Source organism: Ziziphus jujuba, chromosome 9 (assembly GCF_031755915.1).
Source record: "Ziziphus jujuba cultivar Dongzao chromosome 9, ASM3175591v1".
Lineage (NCBI taxonomy): Eukaryota > Viridiplantae > Streptophyta > Magnoliopsida > Rosales > Rhamnaceae > Ziziphus > Ziziphus jujuba.
The window spans coordinates 18,572,082-18,597,348 of record NC_083387.1 but is presented as its reverse complement, the minus strand read 5'-3'; the positions used below and the strand labels follow the sequence as shown (position 1 = coordinate 18,597,348).

At 32.8% G+C, this 25,267-nt stretch overlaps 1 protein-coding gene across 1 annotated transcript; it reads left to right on the top strand.

The window, feature by feature from the left end:
* Positions 1-2,301: 2,301 nt before the first annotated feature.
* Positions 2,302-9,386, top strand: LOC107427124 (cellulose synthase-like protein D4). The gene is made up of 6 exons (XM_016037471.4): positions 2,302-3,085; positions 3,183-3,581; positions 4,453-5,257; positions 6,606-7,010; positions 7,476-7,825; positions 8,141-9,386. Exons 1-6 carry the CDS (start codon positions 2,622-2,624, stop codon positions 9,102-9,104), a joined length of 3,387 nt encoding a protein of 1,128 aa, XP_015892957.1. The 5' UTR covers positions 2,302-2,621; the 3' UTR covers positions 9,105-9,386.
* Positions 9,387-25,267: the final 15,881 nt, after the last annotated feature.

The following is a 25,267-nucleotide window of genomic DNA, read 5'->3' as shown; positions in this document are numbered from 1 at the left end:
ATAATTTTGAGATTAATTGAAAATAAATATTTTTTTATTTTATCTTATTTACCAAATATATATTTATGGCCTAATTATGGTCTACTTAGTATACATATATATTAAGACGCAATTATACATATATATGGCCCAATGTTAGACGGCCTAATATATATTTTAATAATGTCTGCTAATAAGCACTTTGACGTATAATATTTGAATTTAAATTTCATGATTGGAGAGTATTATATATTGATATCAAATTTTTAGTTTTTAACAAAATATATCGACATCAAATTTTTAGTTTTTAACAAACCTTTATAATATACATTGAAAAAAAAAATCCAAATATACTTATTATCAATAAAACTTTTATTTTATTTTGGAGAACATGTCCAGGTAGATCGATTTTATCAACCATATCAATGCTATCAAAACTTAGTGGACATTCAAAATTAGTGTCCTAAGACTTTGGAAGCTCCTATGCTTTGATAACGAATTATAAATTAGTAAATTGAAATGGTGTTAATGGATGAGCATTTTTTTTTTTTTTAGTTTTCATTACATGTTATTGATATTATTATTATTACTATTATGTGTTTATATTATACAATATAATATTACATACATATATATAATAGAATATATAATATTGTGCATGTGTATATAATATACTATATAAAATATATTATTATTATTATAATTGTACTTATTATTATATACATTGTACAATATACTATTATATATATATATATAATATTATATATAATACTATAATAATATTATAATATTATGTATCTCTTCTTTTGTATAAGGTCTAAAAAGCTTAATAAATATTTATAGGGAGGAATGATTCATGGTACAATAAACATTTTTGAAGGAAAAGTTGTATATTTAGATTGCAAATCATCATAATGAAGAATGTTGATCATTCTTCGAGGTTGTGCAATGGGATGAGATTGGTCATTACAAGACTTGACAATCATGTTCTCGAAGGAAAAGTTATTTCAAGAAGCAATGCCAAGTTTAAAGTTTTTATTCCAAAAATGACTTTAACTCCATTGAATCCAAGGTTGCCTTTTAAGTTTCAAAGAAGACAATATCCTTTGGTTTTATCATATGCTATGACTATTAATAAGAGGCAAGGTCGATCTATTTCACATATCAGACATTATCTTAAAAAACCAGTTTTCAGTCATAGACAGTTATATGTTGCAGTCTCCAAAGTTACAAATAGAAAATGATTGAAGATATTAATTTGTGATAAAGATGGAGAACCTACAAATTCAACCACTAATGTGGTCTTTAAAGAAGTTTTTCAAAATTTGGATTAATTATGTTAAATTGAAAGTTTTGGTTTAATATTTATGATGCTTTATATATGATTTGATTATAATACTTTTTTACAATTTATTATCAAAATAATGTATGGTGCATATTTAGATTGCAAATCATCATAATGAAGAATGTTGATCATTTTCGGGTTGTGCAATGGGATTAGATTCGTCATTAGAAGGCTTGACAATCATATTCTCGAAGGAAAAGTTATTTCAAGAAGCAATGTCGAGTTTAAAATTTTTATTTTAAGAATGACTTTAACTCCATTGAACCCAAGGTTACCTTTTAAGTTTCAAAGAAGACAATATCATTTGGTTGTATCATATGCTATGACTATTAATAAGAGCCAAGGTCGATCTTTTTCACATGTCAAACTTTATCTTAAAAAATCAGTTTTCAGTCATGGACAGTTATATATTGTAGTCTCCAGAGTTACAAATAGAAAATGATTGAAAATATTAATTTGTGATAAAGATGAAGAACCTACAAATTCAACCACTAATATGGTCTTTAAAGAAGTTTTTCAAAATTTGGATTAATTATGTTAAATTGAAAGTTTTGGTTTACTATTGTTCTTATGATGCTTTATATATGATTTGATTATAATTCTTTTTTATAATTTATTATCAAAATAATGTATGACAATTGTATATGCCGTGCATCGCACAGGTATATATCTAATGTATATATATATATATATACACACACAAAAAGAGCAAAAAAAAAAATACAAAAAGAATATTAAAAGAGAGAGAGAGAGAGAGAGAGAGAAATCTATGTATATGCGTTTGTAACCGAGCAATTGAATGTTAGTTAAATATGATATCTGCCATTAATATGGACGTATTAAACAGTCTCCCATTGCACTTCAACTCGATCCACAAACACTCTCCTTGAAACCCGTAACATTGCATCCTAAAAACAGCCATTGTTTATTTTGAATGACTCGGTCTCTCACCGTGAATCCAATCTTCTACCTGCCATCTTTCTTATTACCTCTTTCCATTTTTCTCTCTCTTAATTTCTCTATCTCTATCTCTTTCTCTTTCGTTCTATCCAATCAAAACTTCTACCTTCGGATATGTTTACCAAAGTTAGAGAGTGGAGATAACAATGACCCAACTAATATGGCAGTCTTCCCATCTGGGTATCTGTCAAGTACTTTTTTCACGCAATGATCATGGGTGGGTCTATATGGTGAATATGTTTCCATGCAAATTTGATCTTTAGGGGAGAAGAAGCATTCCTTTGAAAGAAATAAAAGTAAAATTCTAACAAAAAGAGAAAAGGAATATTGTTAGACAATGGCATCATTGACCAACCAACCGTCTAAGAAGGCCATTCGTGGTGCTGGGAGTTCTAGCAATAACTCGCAGAGCAATCGTGGTTCCAGCGGGCAAACGGTTAAATTCGCAAGAAGAACTTCAAGCGGTCGGTATGTTAGTCTTTCAAGAGAAGATCTTGACATGTCCGGAGAAATATCGGGAGATTACATGAACTACACGGTTCACATTCCTCCTACGCCGGACAATCAGCCTATGGAATCATCTGTCGCTGTGAAAGCCGAAGAACAATATGTTTCCAACTCACTATTTACCGGCGGATTCAATAGCGTAACACGAGCTCATCTTATGGACAAGGTGATTGATTCAGATGTGACTCATCCGCAGATGGCTGGAGCCAAAGGTTCTTCATGTCAAATGCCTGCTTGTGATGGCAAGGTGATGAAGGATGAAAGGGGAGTTGATATAACTCCTTGTGCTTGCAGGTTACCAACCAAAATTTCGTTTACATTTCTTTTTTATTTCTTTCTTATTTATTTATTTTATAAAGTATGCATTTGAAATATTGTCTATCTTCTTTAGGTTCAAAATTTGTAGAGATTGCTTCCTGGATGCCCAAAAGGATACTGGACTTTGTCCTGGTTGCAAGGAACCATATAGAACCGACTTTGATGATGATCCGCAAGATAATTATTCAAGTGGAACACTACAACTTCCAGGCCCAGATGGCTCAAGTAGGGATCCTAATAATATGTCAATGATGAAAAGAAATCAAAATGGAGAATTTGATCATAATAGGTGGCTGTTTGAGACAAAAGGTACATATGGTGTTGGCAATGCTTATTGGCCACAAGATGATCATATGTATGATGATGATGGGGATGAAGGGTTCCATGGAGGCATGTTGGATGCTAAAGATAAGCCTTGGAAACCTCTAAGTAGAAAAATGCCAATTCAAGCTGGCATTATCAGCCCTTATAGGTCAGTACGTACATACATACATACATGTATATATGCATGTATTATATATGCATCCCTATTAAACTTAAATTAAAGATTGTTAAATTTAGTACTAAAACTCAATGTTGTAGCCTGTACATTACTAGCCCACCGAATCGTGCTAAACAAATAAGAAAATAAAATTAATCCCAAAAAAAACAAAAAATAGTAAGTTATCCATTGTTTGTTCATATTTTTGACATTTGTTTTCTTTTTTTCTTCTTTTTTTTGAAAGATTAATCATACATTATTGATAATTTACTACTATCATAATCATTTATATTGGCTAAAATAAAAATGTATATATAAAAATCAATCTTATCATATAAATTGATTAATATGATTTTAATTTTTTTTTTCTTCAATCTTGTAAGCAATAATTTCTTAAAACTTGTAGTTACGTGAAAAGGCTAACTATCATTTATAAAGTAAGCAAGGTATACGCAAGTAAAAGTAAAATCTTTAAGGAAAAAAATTGATAAAGATAAAGATCACCAAAAGAGCAATTTTTATTTTTTATTTTATTTTTTTTCCTTTTCTGACGAACGAATGCTTAGTTAGCCTTAACGTAGGGACTACGAAATTTCATATAATGAAAAAGCATTTTTTTTCTGTTTGATTCTCTTGTATTCAGCACCCTTTGGCCTTTTCTTTTATTGGGAGAAATTAATATTTAAAATGGCATAAAAATAATAATTACAAACCAAAAAAAAGAAAAAAAAGAAAAAAAAAGAAAACAGGAAATCACTTGTTTCATATATGTTATTACATTTTATTATTCATTATTCGTCGTTCCCGTTATTCCTTAACATGCGATTAAAATAAGCCACATTAAATTTATTATTATTGTCAGGCTGTTGATCTTGGTTAGGCTTGTGGTGCTTGGTTTCTTCTTGGAATGGAGACTCGTTCATCCAAACGAAGACGCAATATGGTTATGGCTTATGTCAGTAATTTGTGAGGTATGGTTTGCTTTCTCATGGATTCTCGACCAGATTCCCAAGCTCTGCCCAATCAACCGATCCACCGACCTCGAGGTCCTCCGGGAGAAGTTCGATATGCCATCGCCATCGAATCCCACCGGCCGCTCCGATTTACCAGGCTGCGATATGTTTGTCTCCACCGCGGATCCCGAAAAAGAACCACCTCTAGTCACTGCCAATACTATCCTTTCAATTCTAGCCGTTGATTATCCAGTGGAGAAGCTAGCTTGCTATATCTCCGATGATGGCGGCGCACTTCTAACCTTTGAGGCCATGGCCGAGGCTGCAAGCTTCGCTGATTTGTGGGTTCCATTTTGCCGGAAACATGATATCGAACCGAGGAATCCGGAGAGCTACTTTAGCTTGAAAGTCGATCCAACTAGGAATAAAAGTAGGTCAGATTTCGTGAAAGACAGGAGGAAGATAAAGAGGGAGTATGATGAATTTAAGGTAAGGATCAATGGGCTGCCTGATTCGATTCGGAGGAGATCGGACGCCTTCAACGCAAGAGAGGAAATGAAGATGTTAAAGCATATAAGGGAGAGTGGAGGGGACCCAATGGAGCCGATAAAGATATTGAAGGCTACATGGATGGCTGATGGGACCCACTGGCCTGGTACTTGGGCTGTTCCTTCAAGCGATCATGCTAAAGGTGACCATGCAGGAATTCTTCAGGTACTACTATGGGTGCAAATTTAATTTCAATTTTTTGGCATGATCTTTTAATATGAAAAGGGTGACTAGAAGTTATAATATAAATTAATGAAAACAAATTAAATCTTTGTTTACATTTCAAAATTTGCCACTGTCTTCAACTTCCGAATAGAGAGAGGATATAATCTTGAAATTTATCGTGTCATACATGTACTAAAATGGCCGTTCCATTAAACGTATTCCACAAAACGTTTTTAACAAATATTAGCTTCGTCTTTAAATAGGCACATATAGCTGTCTATTAATCATGGTCATAGCTACCAATAATTTTTGGTCATTTATGCACCATTGGATGTATCCATTAATGGTTAAAAACTGAAAATTACCAAGATCTCTTATTACTAGTCTTTGAATTGTTTCAATTATTAAGATTCAAAATGCATTAATATTTCATTTTGTCTATATATATATAATATATCACTTTCCTTTTTTGAAGCTTTTAATAATTTATTATATTTGTATAGACCAACAATGCAGTTTTTTAGATCGTAGCTTTTGAAACAGTTAAAGATATGAAACCAATAATTCTTTCCAATAGAAAAATGACAAAATCTAATAATAGATGTGTGTGTGTGTGTGTGTTTTTTTGTTTGTTGTGTAGAGAACAGATCTAATTTTGATAGATTGCACAAGAAATCTATGTTGTAATTAGAAAATATTTACATACGTACAGTTTCACATCTTTCTTTCTAACAATATATATCAGTCTTTCATCTGATATCACATGTCATATATCATATAAATATATTGCTAAGGTAAAATTCAGATAAGTAGAATAAGAAAACATGTATTCCTAGAAATTCAAAGAGTAGTAGTTTAGGGCAAGCTATATTTTTCGACCCAATATATATATATATATTTATTTATTTATTTTATATTTTATAATTGAAACCTTCAATTTTTGGTATTTTGGTTTCAATGTCGATATAAATATACTTTTTCCTTTTCTTTTCTTTTATTATTTTTTCTTTCTTTTTATTTTTTTTTTTTATTTTTTTTATTTTTTTTAAGGAATGCTCTGTTAATTTAACTCAAGTCTTATAACCAAACATATATTTCAATTAAAATTGTCATTATCTTTTGCCTTGAACCGTAATCAGAATTAAAAATGAGATTCTTCATTTAAAAATATGAAAAGTGTAAGACCCACATCGAAACTAAAATTAAAATTGAAGCACTTGAATGAAAAAAATTAAAATGAAGAAGACAGAATAAAACTATGAACAAAATAGAGGATCCAAAAGTGTTCCTACCGTATTGTGTGATTCAACATAGTCTGCAATGATCAAAACATGCACAAAATTGGCAGGTGATGCTGAAGCCTCCGAGCAGCGATCCATTACTAGGAGGCACCGATGACAAGATCATAGATTTCACGGATGTCGATATACGCCTCCCGATGTTTGTATATGTCTCGCGCGAGAAGCGGCATGGCTATGATCACAACAAGAAAGCTGGAGCCATGAACGCACTGGTACGAGCTTCAGCTATTCTATCCAATGGCCCTTTCATTCTCAACCTTGACTGCGATCACTATATCTACAATTGCAAAGCCGTCCGCGAAGGAATGTGCTTCATGATGGATCGTGGCGGCGAAAACATCTGCTACGTTCAGTTCCCTCAGAGATTTGAAGGCATTGATCCCTCTGATCGTTATGCTAATAATAATACTGTCTTTTTTGATGGCAACATGCGTGCTCTTGACGGCGTACAGGTATGTACCCCCAAATTTTTCAATCTTGTCGCTCAAGTCTATTTTATACTTTTTTTTTTTATTTTATATTTTCAGATTTGTGTCTAAATTTTTGAAAATTGCAATTTATCCCCTCACATTTTAAATTTGTTTCGATTTATCTCTGAAGCGACGACGTAGCAATAGCTAAGTTTGTATGCTTAGCAAATTTAATTGATAAGTTCTAATGAAATGAAAATTTGACAAATTGATACTCTTTACCTAAACCATTTGTTTTATTAAATAAAGGTGAAAAACATTATTGGAAAAAAAAGTTATTTAACTTACAATTAAATAAATTCCTTAAAACAAAGTGGCGCAATAAAAAAAAAATTAAAAAAAAGTATAAAGTCGAGGAATTTTGGAAAATTTACCATTGTATATGCATATTCCTTCCACCTTTTATTGGTGTACTAAATTGAATTTGAAATCGATAACCTCCTTCAGGGTCCGGTTTATGTGGGAACGGGATGCATGTTTAGGCGGTTTGCTCTGTATGGTTTCGATCCACCGCAGACTGACAAGCTAAAACATAAGGATGACACAGAAATACCGGCACAAACACAACCCTTAGCAGCCACTGACTTTGATCCTGATCTAGATGTGAACTTACTTCCAAAGCGTTTTGGAAATTCAACATTGTTAGCGGAGTCTATACCGGTTGCTGAGTTCCATGGCCGCCCAATTGTCGATCATCCTGCAGTCAAGTACGGCAGGCCTCCCGGTGCTCTTAGGATCCCCCGCGAACCGCTTGATGCCACCAGTGTTGCTGAAGCCGTATCCGTCATTTCATGTTGGTATGCATTTCTTTTTTTTTTTTTTTTTCTTTTTTTTAACACTTTGATATGCTAAGTTGTGATATACATGCATGGACAAATGTAAACAACGTATCAAAACTAATTCTAAACCTAACTTATATTAGCAGGATGGAGATCTTCTATTTATTTATTTATTTTTCCGGTTAATGATAGAATCTCACACTACATTTAAAACCAATTATTTTTATTCATTTGGTTTATTTTTATTTTGCCAATGCTGGACGTGAATGAGAACAAGCATAGCTTATAGTAAGCATATGGAATGACAAAAAGGTTGACTGTTCATCATGACAGGTATGAAGACAAGACCGAATGGGGAGACCGTGTGGGTTGGATTTATGGTTCGGTCACAGAAGATGTGGTGACAGGCTACCGGATGCATAACCGTGGATGGCACTCGGTCTACTGCATTACCAAGCGCGACGCATTTCGAGGATCTGCACCCATCAATCTCACTGATCGACTTCACCAAGTGCTGCGGTGGGCTACTGGCTCGGTCGAAATCTTCTTCTCCAGAAACAACGCATTCCTTGCCACCAGGAGACTCAAGGTTCTTCAGCGTCTTGCTTATCTTAATGTTGGCATATACCCTTTCACCTCTGTGTTCCTCATCGTCTATTGCTTCCTTCCGGCACTGTCGCTCTTATCTGGAAACTTCATCGTGCAAACTCTGAATGTCACGTTCTTAGTCTATTTACTTACCATAACTTTATGCCTTATTGGACTGGCAATCCTAGAGGTGAAATGGTCCGGTGTTGGATTAGAAGACTGGTGGAGAAATGAACAGTTTTGGCTCATCTCCGGAACTAGTGCTCACTTCGCGGCTGTGGTACAAGGCCTTTTGAAAGTGATAGCAGGAATTGAAATATCATTCACGTTGACATCCAAATCAGGAGGAGATGACAACGACGACATTTACGCCGATTTGTACATCGTGAAATGGACTTCGTTGATGATTCCTCCCATTGTGATCGCCATGGTGAACATAATTGCAATGGCGGTAGCGTTTGCGAGGACGGTTTACAGTGAAAATCCGAAATGGAGTAAGTTGATGGGTGGAGCATTCTTTAGTTTCTGGGTCTTGGCTCATTTGTATCCTTTTGCAAAAGGTTTGATGGGAAGGAGAGGGAAGACACCTACAATTGTTTTTGTCTGGTCAGGTCTAATTGCAATTACACTGTCCTTGCTCTGGATTGCCATTGACCCACCCAGTGGAGGAACAACCGATAGTATTGGGGGAGGATTCCAATTCCCTTGAATAAGACTATGGAATATAATAGGTTAGATAATTTGATTAGTAGTTATTTAGCGATTTAAGTGAGAGAACTTTCGAACTTAAACAGGTACGATTGATTGTGTTATAGAGTTTTAAGGGATAAGGAATCGTCCTATAAAGCCAATCAGAATTTCAAAGTGTACTAAAGGAGTTATTTTTTTTATTATTATTTTATTTGTTTATTGTTCACTAGATTTATCTTGTGACCCTCATACTTTCATGGGGAGTTTTATTCAATTAATAGGAAAGTCAATATTTTTTCGAGATGGGAGAAATTTGTTTATCAAACTAAAAGAGAACTAATGCCAGTGAATGTAAAATGAACATTAGTAACCTTATTTAACAAGCGTAGATTTGTTGCTTATTTCTTACTCATGTTGATAAATGTAAATTTTTTTATTTTATTATTATAACAGACAGCGACAACAATCTCTAAGGAAGAAAACTAATGGTTATATTTTTCATTAATTAGCTAATCTCTCATTAGAACACCTATGTAACATTCTATCTCGAAAAACTATCCAAAATTTTGCAACTTAAATCGAATTTGACTAACTGGATCATTTGTGGATCTCAAATTTGACATTTTATATGGTTAATGTTTTGGTTTGACCTGTATACTATCATATAGAGCATATAGATATAAGTTTATAGATTGGTGGCATGTCAAATTCTGTGTTACATATAAATAAGTTATAGCTCTAAAAGGTTATGAACATCAGTATTATATTAATATCCAAACCAATCCCGAAAGTTTTAAACATCGATATTATATCATTATCCAAACCAGTCCCGGATTTTTGTCTGCTAGTATGGCCCAAGGCCCTATGTAAGTGGTGGGAAGCATGCCCAACATTGAACAAATTCTAAAATACCGTTTTATCCCCCAAACCTGAAAACCTCTCCCCAAACCCAAGGTTCGATTCGGTTAGACTTTAAGATTAAATTAGATCACCACTATTTTTTATTTTTTTTGGCCACCAGCATGTAAACATCAATATTATATCAAATGTCTAAATTAGTCCTGGATTTTTGTCTTTTAATGACCTAACGCCCTATATAAGTGTTGAGAAGCATGCCCAATAATGAACAAATTCTAAAATACTCGTTTTATCCCCTAAACCATAAAAATCTGTCCCCGAACCCAGGGTTCAAATCGAGTGCTCTTGAATCCATTTAGGAATGAATTGGATCATTTTTTATTTTTCTAGCCACCACCCTGCCTCCATTGGCAGACTTGTCACTCTCTATCAATATTGTTCTTAATTTAGTCACTTATGAGAATCTGCCCATACCCATACAACCGACTACCCGCTAAGGTGTTAATCCTGTACAAATGAAGATGCGACCAATCAATAGGGCACACGCTAGGAAATTCAATAACAATCTGGTTAACTTCATCCAAGGAGTGATTCAATCTCAATAGAGCATGACAATACTAGAAGATCCAAAGCTTGTCTTAGGCATTCAAGTTATGAAGGCCAAAATGGACTCGACAAGCTGTTTTGGTGCTTCTAATGGACTCCGTGCAGCAAGGAGTGAAATTGTTGGTTTATGAACGTGATTGACCACTACAAGGGACCATGAAATCATGCCAACTAGTTTCCTAATTTGAACATTTAACTTTTGTTTAGGAAAGTCTTTATTTTGGTTTTTATTTATTTATTTGCTGGACCAATTACTTTAGAAAAGTTAGAATTTTATATATTTTGATTGTAAGTTAATTAATTCCTATTTCCAAAATTAAAGAATTAATTAAACCAATTTAGTTTAGGAAAGGTTCGAAAATTCGGCCACTTTCCTAATTCCAATCCACGTTGGCAGAAATTTGCCCTACTATTCTAGAGTTTTTGTTTTGTACTCTTAGCCTATTTAAAAGTTTATTTTTCAATGAGAAAGCAGGTTAGATATTATTCAAAAATTTATTTGCGAGAAAGAATTCTCTTTGTTTTCTTTAACACCTAAAATACATAATAGAAATCAAGTGTTTTAGTTTGATTTACCAATGGGACATCCATCACCTATTGTGGCACCTTTATCATATATCAAGGTTTTTAATCACAAGTTGATTAAGGTTAAGGTGATCATTAGACCCTGAACTTAATTGTGATTCGGGCTAATATAATACGATTTAAGAGCAAGTCTACCTAGGTTCGTATCATTTGGTATTAGAGCCAAATATTGTTCGTGTTTGATCTATCTTATTTGCTTTATTTTGGTCTGTGTTATTCTACAATTTTAACATTAGGTTAAGGTTGCTTCTATCTCATTCATGTTCTGCATAAAAAAATAAAAAAAATAAAACAAAACAAAAAAAAAAATTTCTTCATAGCCGAATTTGTTTATTTGTTTTAGCCAAATTTTTTGCTTCCTAGTTTGTTGGCTGTTTTGCATTTTAGTTCTTAGTAATTTGGTTTATTGTTGATTTTTCTTTGTTGCATTCATATATTCAATATTTGGTTGCTATATTCAATTTTGTTGATTTTTCTTTGTTGGCTGTTGGCATATATATTCAATTTTGTTTTGCATTTTAGTTCTTAGTAATTAGTTGCATTCATATATTCAAAACAAAAAAACAAAAAAAAAGAGAGATTTGATAACATATTGCATAAACCCTACAAATATTTGCAATTTGTTTTTGTTGAAGTTTGGATCAGGTTTGTTGAATTTTTGGCATTGGAATTGCAATTTTGGTGTTGTTTATTGCTACTGGAGTTGGTGTTTATAATCTGTGAGTGATTTTAAAACGGAAAAAAAAGAAAAAAAAGAAAAAGAAAGAAAGGCCGAAGATAAAAATAAAAATAAAAAAATTATGTACAAAAGCCGGTTTTGGTAGAATATTATTGAGGATTGTTTGATTTCGAGGAACATAATTGTAATTGTTAAGTTTCTGATTATTTATTCAATATTTGGTTGCTGGATATTTGAATTTTGAGTGCTAAAATTGTTTGGATTAAAATTGGTTAAAGGAATTGAGACAAAGACTTGAATTACAAAAACTCCTACCAATAACTATTCTATATTTTGTTCAAATTATTTATTTTTCGTTGTTCGAATCTCTTTTTTCGATTTTATCCTTGAATTATTGGTCCTTAATATTCTAATTTATTCCTTGTTAATTTTGAAAATTACTTTGTTATTTTACCTTGTTTTTGGTTAGTAAGGTTGAGACTAGGTTTTGTCAATTCACTCTGTCTTTGCTTGTTTTAGTTGTTATTTTGTTGATAAGTTTAATTAGAGCGTGCTTGTGATCTAGTTGCTGTTTTGAGTGTGTTTTAATAGAATTTTGAGATAAATCTTTCAGTGGAAAAAGGCAAGAGAATGTGAACTTAAAAGAGGGTTAAAAGACAAAACTAATGTGTAAGCACGAATATCGAGACCTTGTTTGAGTGAAACACATGAGGGAGTACTCTTGGTGAGGATTTTTTGCTATATTTTTACTAACATGACAAAACCAATAATGAGGAAAGGAAATAGTTCATTAAGAAATCTTGAAGAGAAATCCATGGGATACAAAGGTGAGTCAAGAGCAATAGGACTTGGAGATGAACTTACCGATATGATGGCGATTTTGGAACAACTTCAAAGGATAAATGCTCACCTTGATCACCTAGATAAAAAAATGGACATAATTGAGAATTTCCAATGTGGGCCAAATCCAAGAGAGGAACACCAAGGAGGTCGAGGTCGAAGTCGAGAAGGCCGTAAACGTTTTAGAGAGGAATTTGAAGGAGGTAATTTTGGAGATAACCTCAAAGAGGAGTTTGAACATATGACCTTGGCAAAATTAAGATCAATATACCACCTTTTATGGGAAAGAGTAATCCGGAGGCTTACCTAGAGTAGGAAGAGTGCATGGAGATGATTTTTTACTGCCGAGGCAAATATGGTTAAATTGGTTGCTTTGGAATTTGGATATTATGCACTTCAATGGTAGACTAATGAGCAAGGTACCCGAAGGAGAGTTGGTGATGAATTAATTACTACTTGGCAATAAATGAAAGGAGCCATGAGAAAGACATTTGTGCCGACTCATTACCATAGGTTGCTGCATCAAAGGCTTCAATCATTATCACAAGGAAGTAGGACCGTGGAAGAGTACTACAAAGAGAGGAGATTGAGCATAAATGAGGATTATGAGGTAACCATGGCACAGTTTTTGGGAGGTTTAGATCGAGAAATAGCCAACCAAGTGGAGTTAAAATAATATGTGGACTTGGAAGAGATGCTTCATGGAGCTATTATAATTGAGAACCAATTCAAGAGGAGGGGTACAAGCTCATAGTTTGGAGGAGTTTCCAACAACGGGAGGCCTAATTCAAGTGTTTGGAGAAGCAATCCCACATATGACACATGGCTAAAACCAAACTAATGAGAAGAGAGCTGCAATCGGTCAAGGAGGGATACAAGGTTGGATTCAGCTCAAGCACCTAAGTTGGAAGGTAAATCTGATCCTAAATCCTCAAGAACTAGAGATATTGTTTGTTTTATGTGCCAGGGACAACAACAAATTGCCAACCAATGCCCAAATAGAAGAATTCAATTACAGTGCTTAGAGGCAATGGGGAATTGGAGTTCGAAAGTGAAGTATTCGAGGAAGAAGCCGAACTTGTAGATGAAGCAATTGAAGAATAAGATGAAGCTGAGAATCTTGAAGCTTCAAAAGCTGAATTGAGTTTGGTGGGAAGGAGTCTTAACCGTGTATAAAGATGAAGATCAAGTCCAAAGAGAAAACATCTTCCATACCCGATGTGAAGTCTAAGATAATACTTGTAGTATGATAATTGATAGTGGAAGTTGTGCTAATGTAATTAATAATGTGGTAGTTAAGAAATTAGATCTAACAACAATCAAACATCCCAAACCATATAGATTATAATGGCTTAATGATAATGGTGAGATGTAAGTAAATAAACAAGTAAATAAACAAGCCAAGTTAAAGTTTAGCATTGAAAAATATGTGGATGTTGTATTATATGATATTATGCCTATGCATGCTGGTCATATTTTGTTGGGAAGGCCATGACAATTTGATAAAGACACCACACACTATGGTAGAGAGAATGTGATTGTATTGCGATTCAAAGGTAAGAAGATTAAGCTTGAGCCATTAACTTTAAAAGAGGTATTTAGAGACTAATTACAAATGCAACAAAGGAGTGAGGCCGAACAGCTTAAAGAGAAGTCAAGCATGGCACCCATGGCTTCATCACCTATCCAAGAGGGCAAGACTGAACATCCACATCAAGGTAAGTATTCTAAACCCAAGAATGAGAGGAAAAAGAGTGAGGAATCCAAGAGAGAGGGAAAATTTGTAAAAATCGAGAGCATGAGAGCAAGTGAAATCCAAAAATGGAAAAGAAAAAGAGAGGAAAGAGAAGAAAAAAAAAATTATCTTAGCCTAGGTGAGGTTAAAAAGGCATTTTTAAGTAATAAATCATTGCTGGTCATGATTTTTAAAGATGCTTATTTAAATATCAAGCTAACTTTGAAGAGCTTGAATTGCCAAGTTTTATTTCTTCTCTTTTGCAGGAATTTGATGATGTCTTTCCGGAAGAAATTCCAAGTGGTTTACCAATCATTCGAGGGATTGAACATCAAATTGATTTTATTTCTGGAGCTACAATTCCTAATCGGCCTACATATAATCTCGAGGAGACAAAGAAGCTACAAAGCCAAGTAAGTGAATTGCTTGAAAAATGTTATATTCATGAAAGCATGAGTCCATATGCTGTCCCTATTTTATTAGTACCTAAGAAAGATGCACCATGGCGGATGTGTATAGATTGTAGGGTTATTAATAATATAACTATTAAATATAGGCATCCAATTCCTAGGTTAGATGATATGCTTAATGAATTACATGGTACATGCATGTTTACTAAAATTGACCTAGGAGTGGGTATCATCAAATTAGGATGAAAGAAGGTGATAAATAGAAAATCGCATTTAAAACAAAATATGGTTTATATGAATGGTTAGTAATGCCTTTTGGTTTAACCAATGCACCTAGTACTTTCATGAGATTGATGAACCATGTTATGCACCCATTCATTGGAAAATTTATGGTTTTATACTTTGATAATATTCTTGTATATAGTAGAAATTTAGATGAGCATGTAGGAGATCTTAGGCAGGTTTTAAATATTCTTACAAATGAACGATTATTTGCTAACCTTAAAAAGTGTGATTTTTGTAAAGATGAACTTTTTTTTTTAGGATTTGTGTAAGTGCCGCAAGAATTAAGGTTGACTAATCCAAGGTGAAAGCTATACAAGATTGACTGAAACCTACTTCTCTCACCCAAGTAAGAAGTTTTCATGGTTTGGCTAGTTTCTATAGAAGATTTGTCAAGGATTTTAGCACCATCGCAACACCTTTGATCGAGGTTGTCAAAAAGAATGTTGGGTTCAAATGGGGCGAATCACAAAAGAAGTCTTTTAATTTGTTGAAACAAAAATTATCTAATTAAATTATCTAATGCTCCTTTATTGATATTGCCGAATTTTAATAAAATTTTTGAAATTGAATGTAATGTTATAGGTGTAGGTATTGGAGCTGTTTTAATGCAAGAAGGAAGACCCATAGCACACTTTAGTGAGAAGTTGAAAGAAGCGGCATTGAAGTACCCGACCTATAACAAAGAGATGTATGCATTCATGAAGGCTTTAGAGACATCGCAACATTACTTGATGCCAAAAAAATTTGTGATTCACACAGATCATGAATTATTGAAGCACATCAAAGGCCAAAGGAAGCTTAACCGATGGCATGCTAAGTGGATTGAGTTCATTGAGACTTTTCCTTATGTCATCCGCTACAAGAAAGGTAAGGAAAATATGGTTGTTAATGCATTATCCTGAAGGTATGTATTATTTTCTACCTTAGAGGCTAGGTTGCTTGGATTTGAACAATTAAAAGAACTTTATAAGCATGATAGTGACTTTGGTGAAATATTTATAAATTGTACTAAACACGGTTTAATTAAATTTTACATCTTTGAGGGATATTTGTTTAGGGAAAATCAATTTTATGTACCTAATTGTAGCATTAGGGAGTTACTAGTTCGCGAAGATCATGGTGAAAGTTGAATGGGTCATTTTGGTAATTTAAAAACTTTATCATTATTACAAGAACATTTTTATTAGCCTAACGTGATGAGAGATGTGGAGAGAACTTGTGAGAGGTGCCTTAAATGCCGAAAGTCCAAGTCCAAGTTGAAACGACATGGACTTCACATGCCTTTGCCAATCTCATTCTTTCCTTAGGTAGATTTGTCTATGGAGTTTTTCTCGGTTTCCCTAGATCTAAGACTGGTAAATATTCAATTTGTGTTGTTATGGATAGGTTTTCTAATATGACACATTTTATTACATGTAATAAAACTGATGATGCATCTAATGTAGCTAATCTATTCTTCAGGGAAGTAGTAAGATTTCGTGGAATGTATAGACTATTGTTTCGGATAGGGATGCTAAGTTCTTAAGCTACTTTTGGAAAACTTTGTTCGCTAAGTTAAGAACTAAACTTTTATTTTCAACTACTTGTCATCCACAAACTGAAGTAGTAAATAGAACTTTGTCTACATTGTTAAGGGCTTTAATTAGTTGAAATTTAAGAACATGGGAGGAATGTTTGCCACATGTAGAATTTGCTTATAATATATCTTTGCATTCAGTTGCTAAATATACTCCATTTGAAAATTTTTATGGTTTCAATCCTTTGACTCCATTAAATTTAACATTTTCCTTTCAGTGAACGTGTTAATTTAGATGGAAAACAAAAAGTTGATTGGAGATTGGGTTTGGTTACACCTAAAAAAAGAAAGATTTCCTTAATCTCCTCTTAGGTGTAACCAAATCCAATCTCCTCTTTTTCACCCTTAAATCTGCCATATTAGTATGAATAACACAAAAATAAAATAGGATCTCACTAAATTCACTCCCTTACGTGTTTCATTCAAACAAGGTCTCGACACTCGTGTTTGTACACTAATGTCGGCTTTTGACACTTTTTTAAGCTCACACGTTCTTGTCTTTTTTCGCTCAAAGAATTAACTTAAAGTTCTAATTAAAATGCCCACTACACAGTAATTAGATTACAAGTATGTTTTAATTAAACTTATCAACAAAACAATAGCAAAAAGCAAACAATACCGAGTGAATTTTTAAACACCTAATTCTCAACTTTTCTAAGCAAAGAAAAAGCAATTTAACAAAGGAAATTTCAGAATCACTAAGAAGTGGACCAGATGGTAAGAAATTAAGAGATCAAGAATAAAATTTAGAAAAAGAAATCCAAATACGAACAAGAATCAAATCGAACAAAAATAGAGGATAGTTGTTGGTTGTTATTCTTTGTAATTCAAGTTTTTCTATCAAATCCTCTAACTAATTTTTAATCCAATTAATTTAGCATCCAAAATTCAATATCCAGCAGCAAAAATAAATCTCCAGCAACTCCAAATATTGAATAAATAGTCAACAACTTAGCAGTTCAAAGAAATTTCTAGTAAACAAATTTCAATACCAAATTCAACAAAACCGGCTTTTTTTTTTCTTTTTTTTTTTAACTCACAAAATATAACCTCACCTGCAGTAGCAAGAATTAATAATTAAATTGCAATTCCAACACCAAATAACTACCAAACCTGAGACCACCAAAATACAAATTTGCAAATTTTGTGAATTTATATTTGTTGCCACAAACCTTTTTTTTTTTTTATCACTAATAGAATAAGGCAAACACAAATCCCAGCAGTACTAAAAACAATAAAATTCGAAAACTTCAATGCCAAATTCAACAAACCAAATTCTCCAACAAAAAGAAAAACAATTGCACAATCTTAGGTTATTATGCAATATGCTTTCAAAACTTTCTTTCCTTTTTTTTTTTTTTTTTTGGAATATATGAATGCAAATAATTAAGATCAAAATAGCAAAGAAAAATCAACAATAAACTAAATTACTAAGAACAAAGATGAAAAACAACCAACAAACTAGGAAGCAAAAATATGGTAAAACTAGGAAACCTAACTTGACTAGGAACAATTTTTTTTTTTTTTTAAAGATGCTGAACGTGTATGAGATGGATGCAACCTTAACCTAATGCTAAATTTTTAGATTAATAGAAAATAATTAAAATTAATAAAGATAGATCAAACCTGAACAAAATCTTGGCTCTAATACTAAATGATACAAAATTAGGTCAACTCGTGCCTAAACCCTTATTATATTAGCCCGGATCTCAATTAAGTTTAAGTTCTTATGGAAAAACCTTAACCCCTAACCAACCTGTAATTAGAAACTTTTGTATAATAAAGACTCCATAATAGGTTATGGATGCCCTATTGATAAGTCAAAACTAAAACACATTCGCTCTAATGGTGTTTTAGGTGTTCAAAGAGAATAAAGAGAATTCTATCTTATGAAATAAATTCTGAATGTTATTAAAGGTGTGTTCTTTTGTAAAATCAAGTGCTTAAATAGGCTAGAGTCATAAAACAATAAACCCTAAAAATTTAGGTTAAAACCGGCCACCAAAGAGAAAAGGAAACATGTTGGCCGAAATTCACCTACTTTCCTAAACTAATTTGGATTAATTAATTCCTTTATTTTGAATTAGGAATTAATTAATTTACAATGAAAATGATAAAATAATAAATTTCCTAAATTTATTTTTTCAGAAAATAAATAAATAGAAACCAAATATAAGACTAATTTCCTGAAGCAAAAAGTCAAAATCAAATTAGGAAACTAGTTGATTAGTTTGACTACTAAGGTATCTCTGACCAATTTTCAGCTTGTTTGAGCTCCAAATCAGCTTCCATATGCCATGTAGGATGAAAAATATGATTAATAATGATTCCCACACATTGCCCTTTGATTGGAATAAGTCAAACTTGCTTGAACAAGAAGAAAAGTCAAAGTCAGCTACTAAACAGCACATTTTCGGACAAATTGAGATGTTGTCCATACAAGGTGGTTTTAGATGCTTTTTATTATACCTTGACATGATTCCATGGCCTTTTGATGATATCCATTGAATCCAAGAAGTGTTGGATCCATTTGTTGCTGTCCGAAGTCCATATTTGCACGAAAACAGCTACCCGAGTCCGTATCGGTCTCCACCACTTGGATACTTAAAACAGGTTTTGTATCTTTGAGTACGGATAAGCCCTTTTGAGAATTAATTACTCCATGTATAAAGGCATCCATGTTGTCCTTAAATCTCCTAGCTTGAGTCCTAGTGATTGGCTCGGTCTTCATCTGTATCGGGTCAGCACCCCAGGGGGTTATTGGTTGTGCGGGTTCGGACGGATTCTCATTAGTGCTACCTTTAATGTTGCTACCTTATCTCCATTTTCTGAAAATGATGACTTTGACTTGAGGGTAAATCCTTTTCAAGAGGAGGGGAATGATGAAACCTAGCCATTTAAAATTCCACTTGGTTAGTAATCTCTCGGTTTAAGCCTCCAAGAAATCTAACCATTGTTACTTCACCGTTTTCATTCAAACTTAACCTCATCATGAGCATCTCCATCTCCTTGTAATAGTTCTCCATGGTCTTACTTCCTTGGGATAAAGATTGTAACCTTTGATGCAACAACCTATGGTAATGGCTTGGTACAAACCTTTCCCTCATGGCTACTTTCACTTGTCTCCAAGTGGTTATTAATTCATCACCAACTCTTCTTCGACTATTTTGGTCATTACTTCATCATTGTAAAGCATAATGTCCAAATTCCAAGGTGGCCAACTTAACCTTTTTAGCCTTTGAATAGTTATGACCATTGAAGATTGTATCCATTCATTCTTCCCATTCTAAGTAAGCCTTTAGATCACTATTACCCAACAATGGTAGTATGTTGACTTTAATATTTCCGAGATCATCATTTTCTTCTCGGGTTTGTCTACCATGGATTTACCTTCCTTGGAGTGCAAATATATCTTCGTGCTCCTCTTCAAAATTATCTCCAAAATCACTTTCTTCAAATTCCTTCCTAAAACATCCGTGGCCTCATCTACCTCGACCACGTCCTCCATGTGGTTCTATCCTAGGGTGCAGCCTTCCTTGTGAATTTTCAAACATGTCCATCCTTAGATTAAGTTTATAAAATCGAGCATTCATCCTTTGTAATTTCTCTAACATCGCTTGCATGTCCGTAGGTGTCGATGAACTTCCTGATGCCCCTAGATTCTCCTTTGAACACCATGGAATCCTCTCTAAGTTCTCTTAATTAGGTCACTGCCTCTTCTTAACCTTGAATCTATCATGTTAATGAAATAATACAAGAAAACCTTGCCAAATTCACTTCTTCACATGTATCACTCAAACAAGGTCTTGTTCAGTCTTGTTTACACTCTAGTTTCGGCTTTCGACTCTCTTTTAATCTCACACTCTCTTGCCTTTTTTCCATTCAAAAGATTATCTCAAAGTTCTAATAAAACACACTTAAAGTAGCAGCTAGATCATAAGTATATGCTAATTAAACTTATCAATAAAACAACAACCAAAACAAGCAAATACCAAATGAATTTTGAATGCCTAATTCTATGCTTTTCTAACCAAAAAGAAGGAAAAATAGCAAGAAATTTTCAGGTTCAATAAAAGGATAGACTAGAATAGTATGACACCAAAAATTTAGGATAAAATTTAGAAAAAGGATTCATTCAATCAATCAACAAGAACAAAATTCAAATAAAGTATGAGATAGTTGTTGGTTGTAGTTTTCGTAATTTTAGTCTACATCTCAAATCCTTAAGCCAATTTTAATCCAATCAATTAACACCAATAATCAAATACCAACAACCAATATTGAATGAATAGATAGCAACTCAACAAATCTCAATTGAAATTCCACACCAAACAAACTCAATTTTTCAACTCATATAAACCCTGCTTTTGGACAATCTTTTTTTTTTTCTTTTAAACTTTGGCCTTTTTTTTCTTGATCATAAATAGAATAATATCAACTTAATATTCAGCAGTAAAATCACCACAAAATCACAACTTTAATGCCAACAAATTGTCAAATTGCACCTTCCAAACTAAGAAATTGCAAAATTTTAGGTTTATGCAATTTGATTTCAAGATTCTTCTTCTCTTTTTTTTTTTTCCCAAATATATGAATGCAACTAATTAAGATTAAAACAATAAGAAAAAATTAATAATAAAACAAAATACTAAGAACTAATATGCAAAACCAACCAACAAACTAGAAACACAAAATTTGGCTATCACAAAGACAAAAACCTATTTCGGCTATGAATGAAGTTTCTTTGTTTTAAATAGGCAGAACATGTATGAGTACGAAACAACCTTAACCTAATGTTAAAATTACAAAATAACACAAAACAAACAAAGCAAATAAGATAGATCAAACCTGAATAAAATTCGGCTCTAATATCAAATGATACGAATCTAGGTCGACTTGCTCCTAAACACATATTAAATTAGCTCAAATCAAAATTAAGTTTAGATTATAATGGTCACCTTGACCCCTAATCAACTTGTAATTAGAAACCTTGATATATCAAAGATGCCACAATAGGTTACAGATGTCCTATTGATAGGTCAAACTAAAAACTTGGTCACTATTTGGTGTTTTAGGTGTTCCAATAGAACAAAAAGAATTCTTCTCTTAATAATTTTTTAATCAATAATGTTAGCTACATTTTATTGAAAAATAAGCCCATAAATAGGCTAAAGTCACAAAAGAAATAAATCCTAAAACCAATAGGTGAAATTCGGCCAACATAGCAAAAGAATAAGAAAGTGGCCGAATTTCCAAGTGTTTTCCTAAACTAATTTGGATTAATTAATTCCTTAGTTTTGAAATAGGAATTAATTAATTTACCATCAAAATAATAAAATATCAACCTTCCTAAATTAATTTTTCAAACAAATAATTAATTAAAAACCAAGAATAAAGACTTTCCTAAACAAAAGTCAAATTTTAGATTTAGAAAATAGTTGACTAGTTTTCCAAATAAGTTGTCTTTATCCAATAACCATCTAATTAAAGCTCAAAATTAGATCCAATATGCCATGTAAGATTTCAAATAGGATTAGAACTGGTCCCACACATTGCCTTTGATTGGAATGACCAAAACATGCTTGGATTAAAAGTTATCACCTTCCCAGCACCAATCATGCTTATTTTGGTCTAAATTGAAGTGTCTGTGCAAATGTTGTTCTTGGACAACTTTTTTTCTACCTTGGCATGATTCCATGATCCCATGGTGAGCTTAATCATGTTCATAAGCTAACAAACCCGTCCCTTGCTGCCTAGAGTCCATAGATGCAACAAAACAGTTTTACGACTTTATTTCTGCCTTCACAACTTGGATGCTCAGCACGGGCTTAGAATCTTTGGGCATAACCATACCTTCTTGAAATTTAATCATAACTTGTATGAAGATAACTATATTATCCTTAAATCTCTTAGCTTGTGCCATAGTAATCGGTCTCGTACTCCATTGAACAAGATCAGCACCCAAGCAAGTAGTAGTTTGTACAAGTGAGGTGGGTTCTCATCAGTTACCCACAATAAAAGTGCTTTGACAAAGTGCATGGTATTTGATTCTTTGCTTAAAAAGTACTTTAAGTACTGATAAATTATCAAAAGGGCACTACGAAAGTATTAAAACATATATATATATATATATTATTTAGCAATAAAAACATTTTTACCAAAAAAGTACTTCTCATTTTTATACAGGTGTTTATTTTCACTTAACAGCATTTATTGGAGCCTAAAAAGCACCTCCAAACATGCTCGTAGCTTTTGATTTTCAAAAGCTGCCTCTGGAAGTGTTTGGATAATTTTTATAAAGTATTTCTAGAAATTAGAAGCACTTCTAACCAAAGCCAGTAAAGAGTGATTTCTTAAGGAAAACTTCTAAAGAAGGAAAAGTAGAAGCTATGTCAAACAGAATCTATATATATATATATATATATATATCATATACTATGTTCATTTAAAAAGCCCCAAAAAAAAAAGAAAAAGAAAAGAAGAATCCACATTTAAAATACCGATGAATATTAACAATGTGAAAAATAGATGAAAATGATGAATGACAAATCATCCCTTTAAACTTCTTAAAACTAAAATATCTAAATAATTTCTTATGATTTTGTGATTTAATCGGATGTTTTTTTCTTATCCCTAAAAAAAAAAAAAAAATTTACGGTTTCTATTAATTTTTATAATAGAATGAAAATGAAAAACCAATGTAGTATTTGGTTTAAAGACAATTTACATATTATATATAACCAATCATTTTTACTTAAAATTGATGGTGCTATTTAATCCGTTATACATAATATGAACGTACTAAATACCCTTGGGTGAGGCATGTGAAAAAGAGTAACGAATTATATGTAGTGAGTTTGGTGTACATAAATTGGTTAGTGATATTTAATATGGTATATGAATATCAAACATAATAAATATGTCCAAATTATGAATGCCAAAGAAATTCACATATCATATATGATGAATTTAGTTTATATAAACTGGATAATGCTATTTAATCTAGCATATCAGTACCAGACCTACTATATGTCCAAGTCCACTAAACAAGATTAATTTTGTATATTATACATTATAAAGTTTGTTGTTACTGATGAGGTTAATCATGGGAGCACTTAAAATGCAGTCTTGAGCTATTGAAGTTACCAACTGAGCAATTACAAGAGATTGTACAAAAATGGTTTAAAGAAGCATTGAACGGTCTTAGCCAGGATGTGCTTATCAATCAAGAATGCAAGAGTTTTGCTAAGAAAGAATCAAAATTGGCAACAATATTGAGTATTGAAGGCTGTGGATATGAAAGCATGAAGAGGCCAATGCTAGGGGCAATTTGATCATTTTTCAAGAGCATGATGATATGGCACTTTATGATGGAATTTGGTGTAGGTTTATGTTGTTGTACCCTAGAGCACAATCATTCAAGGTGTTAGTCAAGAATGATTGTTGTTGGTTCTTGGTTCTTGATTTTGTTTTTTTTTTTTTTTTTGGGTTTGTTTAGGTTTTGTTTCTGGTTTTAATGAAGGTTTAGGGTTCTTGAGAAGGTTGTTAGCTTTTGGGAAGAAGAAGAAACCAAAATGTAGTAGATGAGAGAAAGAGAGCCAAAAATATTGTTTTTCAAAATCTGTTTTTGAATATTTTCTTTCTCAACACTTTTCATTACAATTTTCATACTTTTAAATACATCAAAAAGACAATAAGGCATGCTGCCATATTGATAAATAAATACAAAAGCATTAAAAGTAACCAACCAAGCCAAACTACCTCAACTAACTCTAATCAATGTGCTGAGCATGCAAGAAACCTTCTTTAATAGGCAGTTCAGCTTTTCTAAGGAATTTAAATTTGAAAACCAGCTCCATTTGACTTGAAAATTGGAGGGAAGCCTTTTTGAATATTAAACTATGTTCTCGCCAAAAACCAGATAAAACAAAGTCCATTTACCCATTCAAAAATAATCAAACCCGAGGCAGTTTTGCCCAGTTTTCTGGGCAACAACACTGCACAAGGGTCAGATTGTTTTGGGCTTAACTCAGCCTTCCCAGCTCCAAATTGGGCCATTATTTTTGTTGCTGCTTCCTCTGCATATCTAGTTTATCATATCCAAAATTCAGGTCCAAATCCCAAACCTACTTCAAACGGCATCCAAGGAAGTGGACTTATGTTGCTGGAAATACAATTTCAGCAACTAGACAGAAAAGGCCTTAAGCTAGATAATGAGCTTAGGGCATTACAAAAAGGATATTGTTCTTAAACATTACAAGATAAAATAAAATGCATAAACATAAATAATGTTTGGTCTTTGATGTTGCAAAACAAAGAGTGCAAGTGTAACCGAACTACCTTGCACATTGTGGCAAGATCACCACATTTCAACACTCCTCCTTGGTGTTCTTGCTTGAAATATTTAGAAGCTTCCTCAAGGTCTCAAATCTTGCTTTTGGAAGTGGCTTGGTGAAGAAATCTGCAAGGTTATCTTCGATCTTGATATATTCCAAGCTTACTTCTCCATTTTCTTCAAACTCCCTCAAAGAGTGATACTTCACCGGTATGTGTTTTGTCCTTCCATGTTGAACGGGGTTCTTGGCTATTGATATGGCTGAAGTGTTGT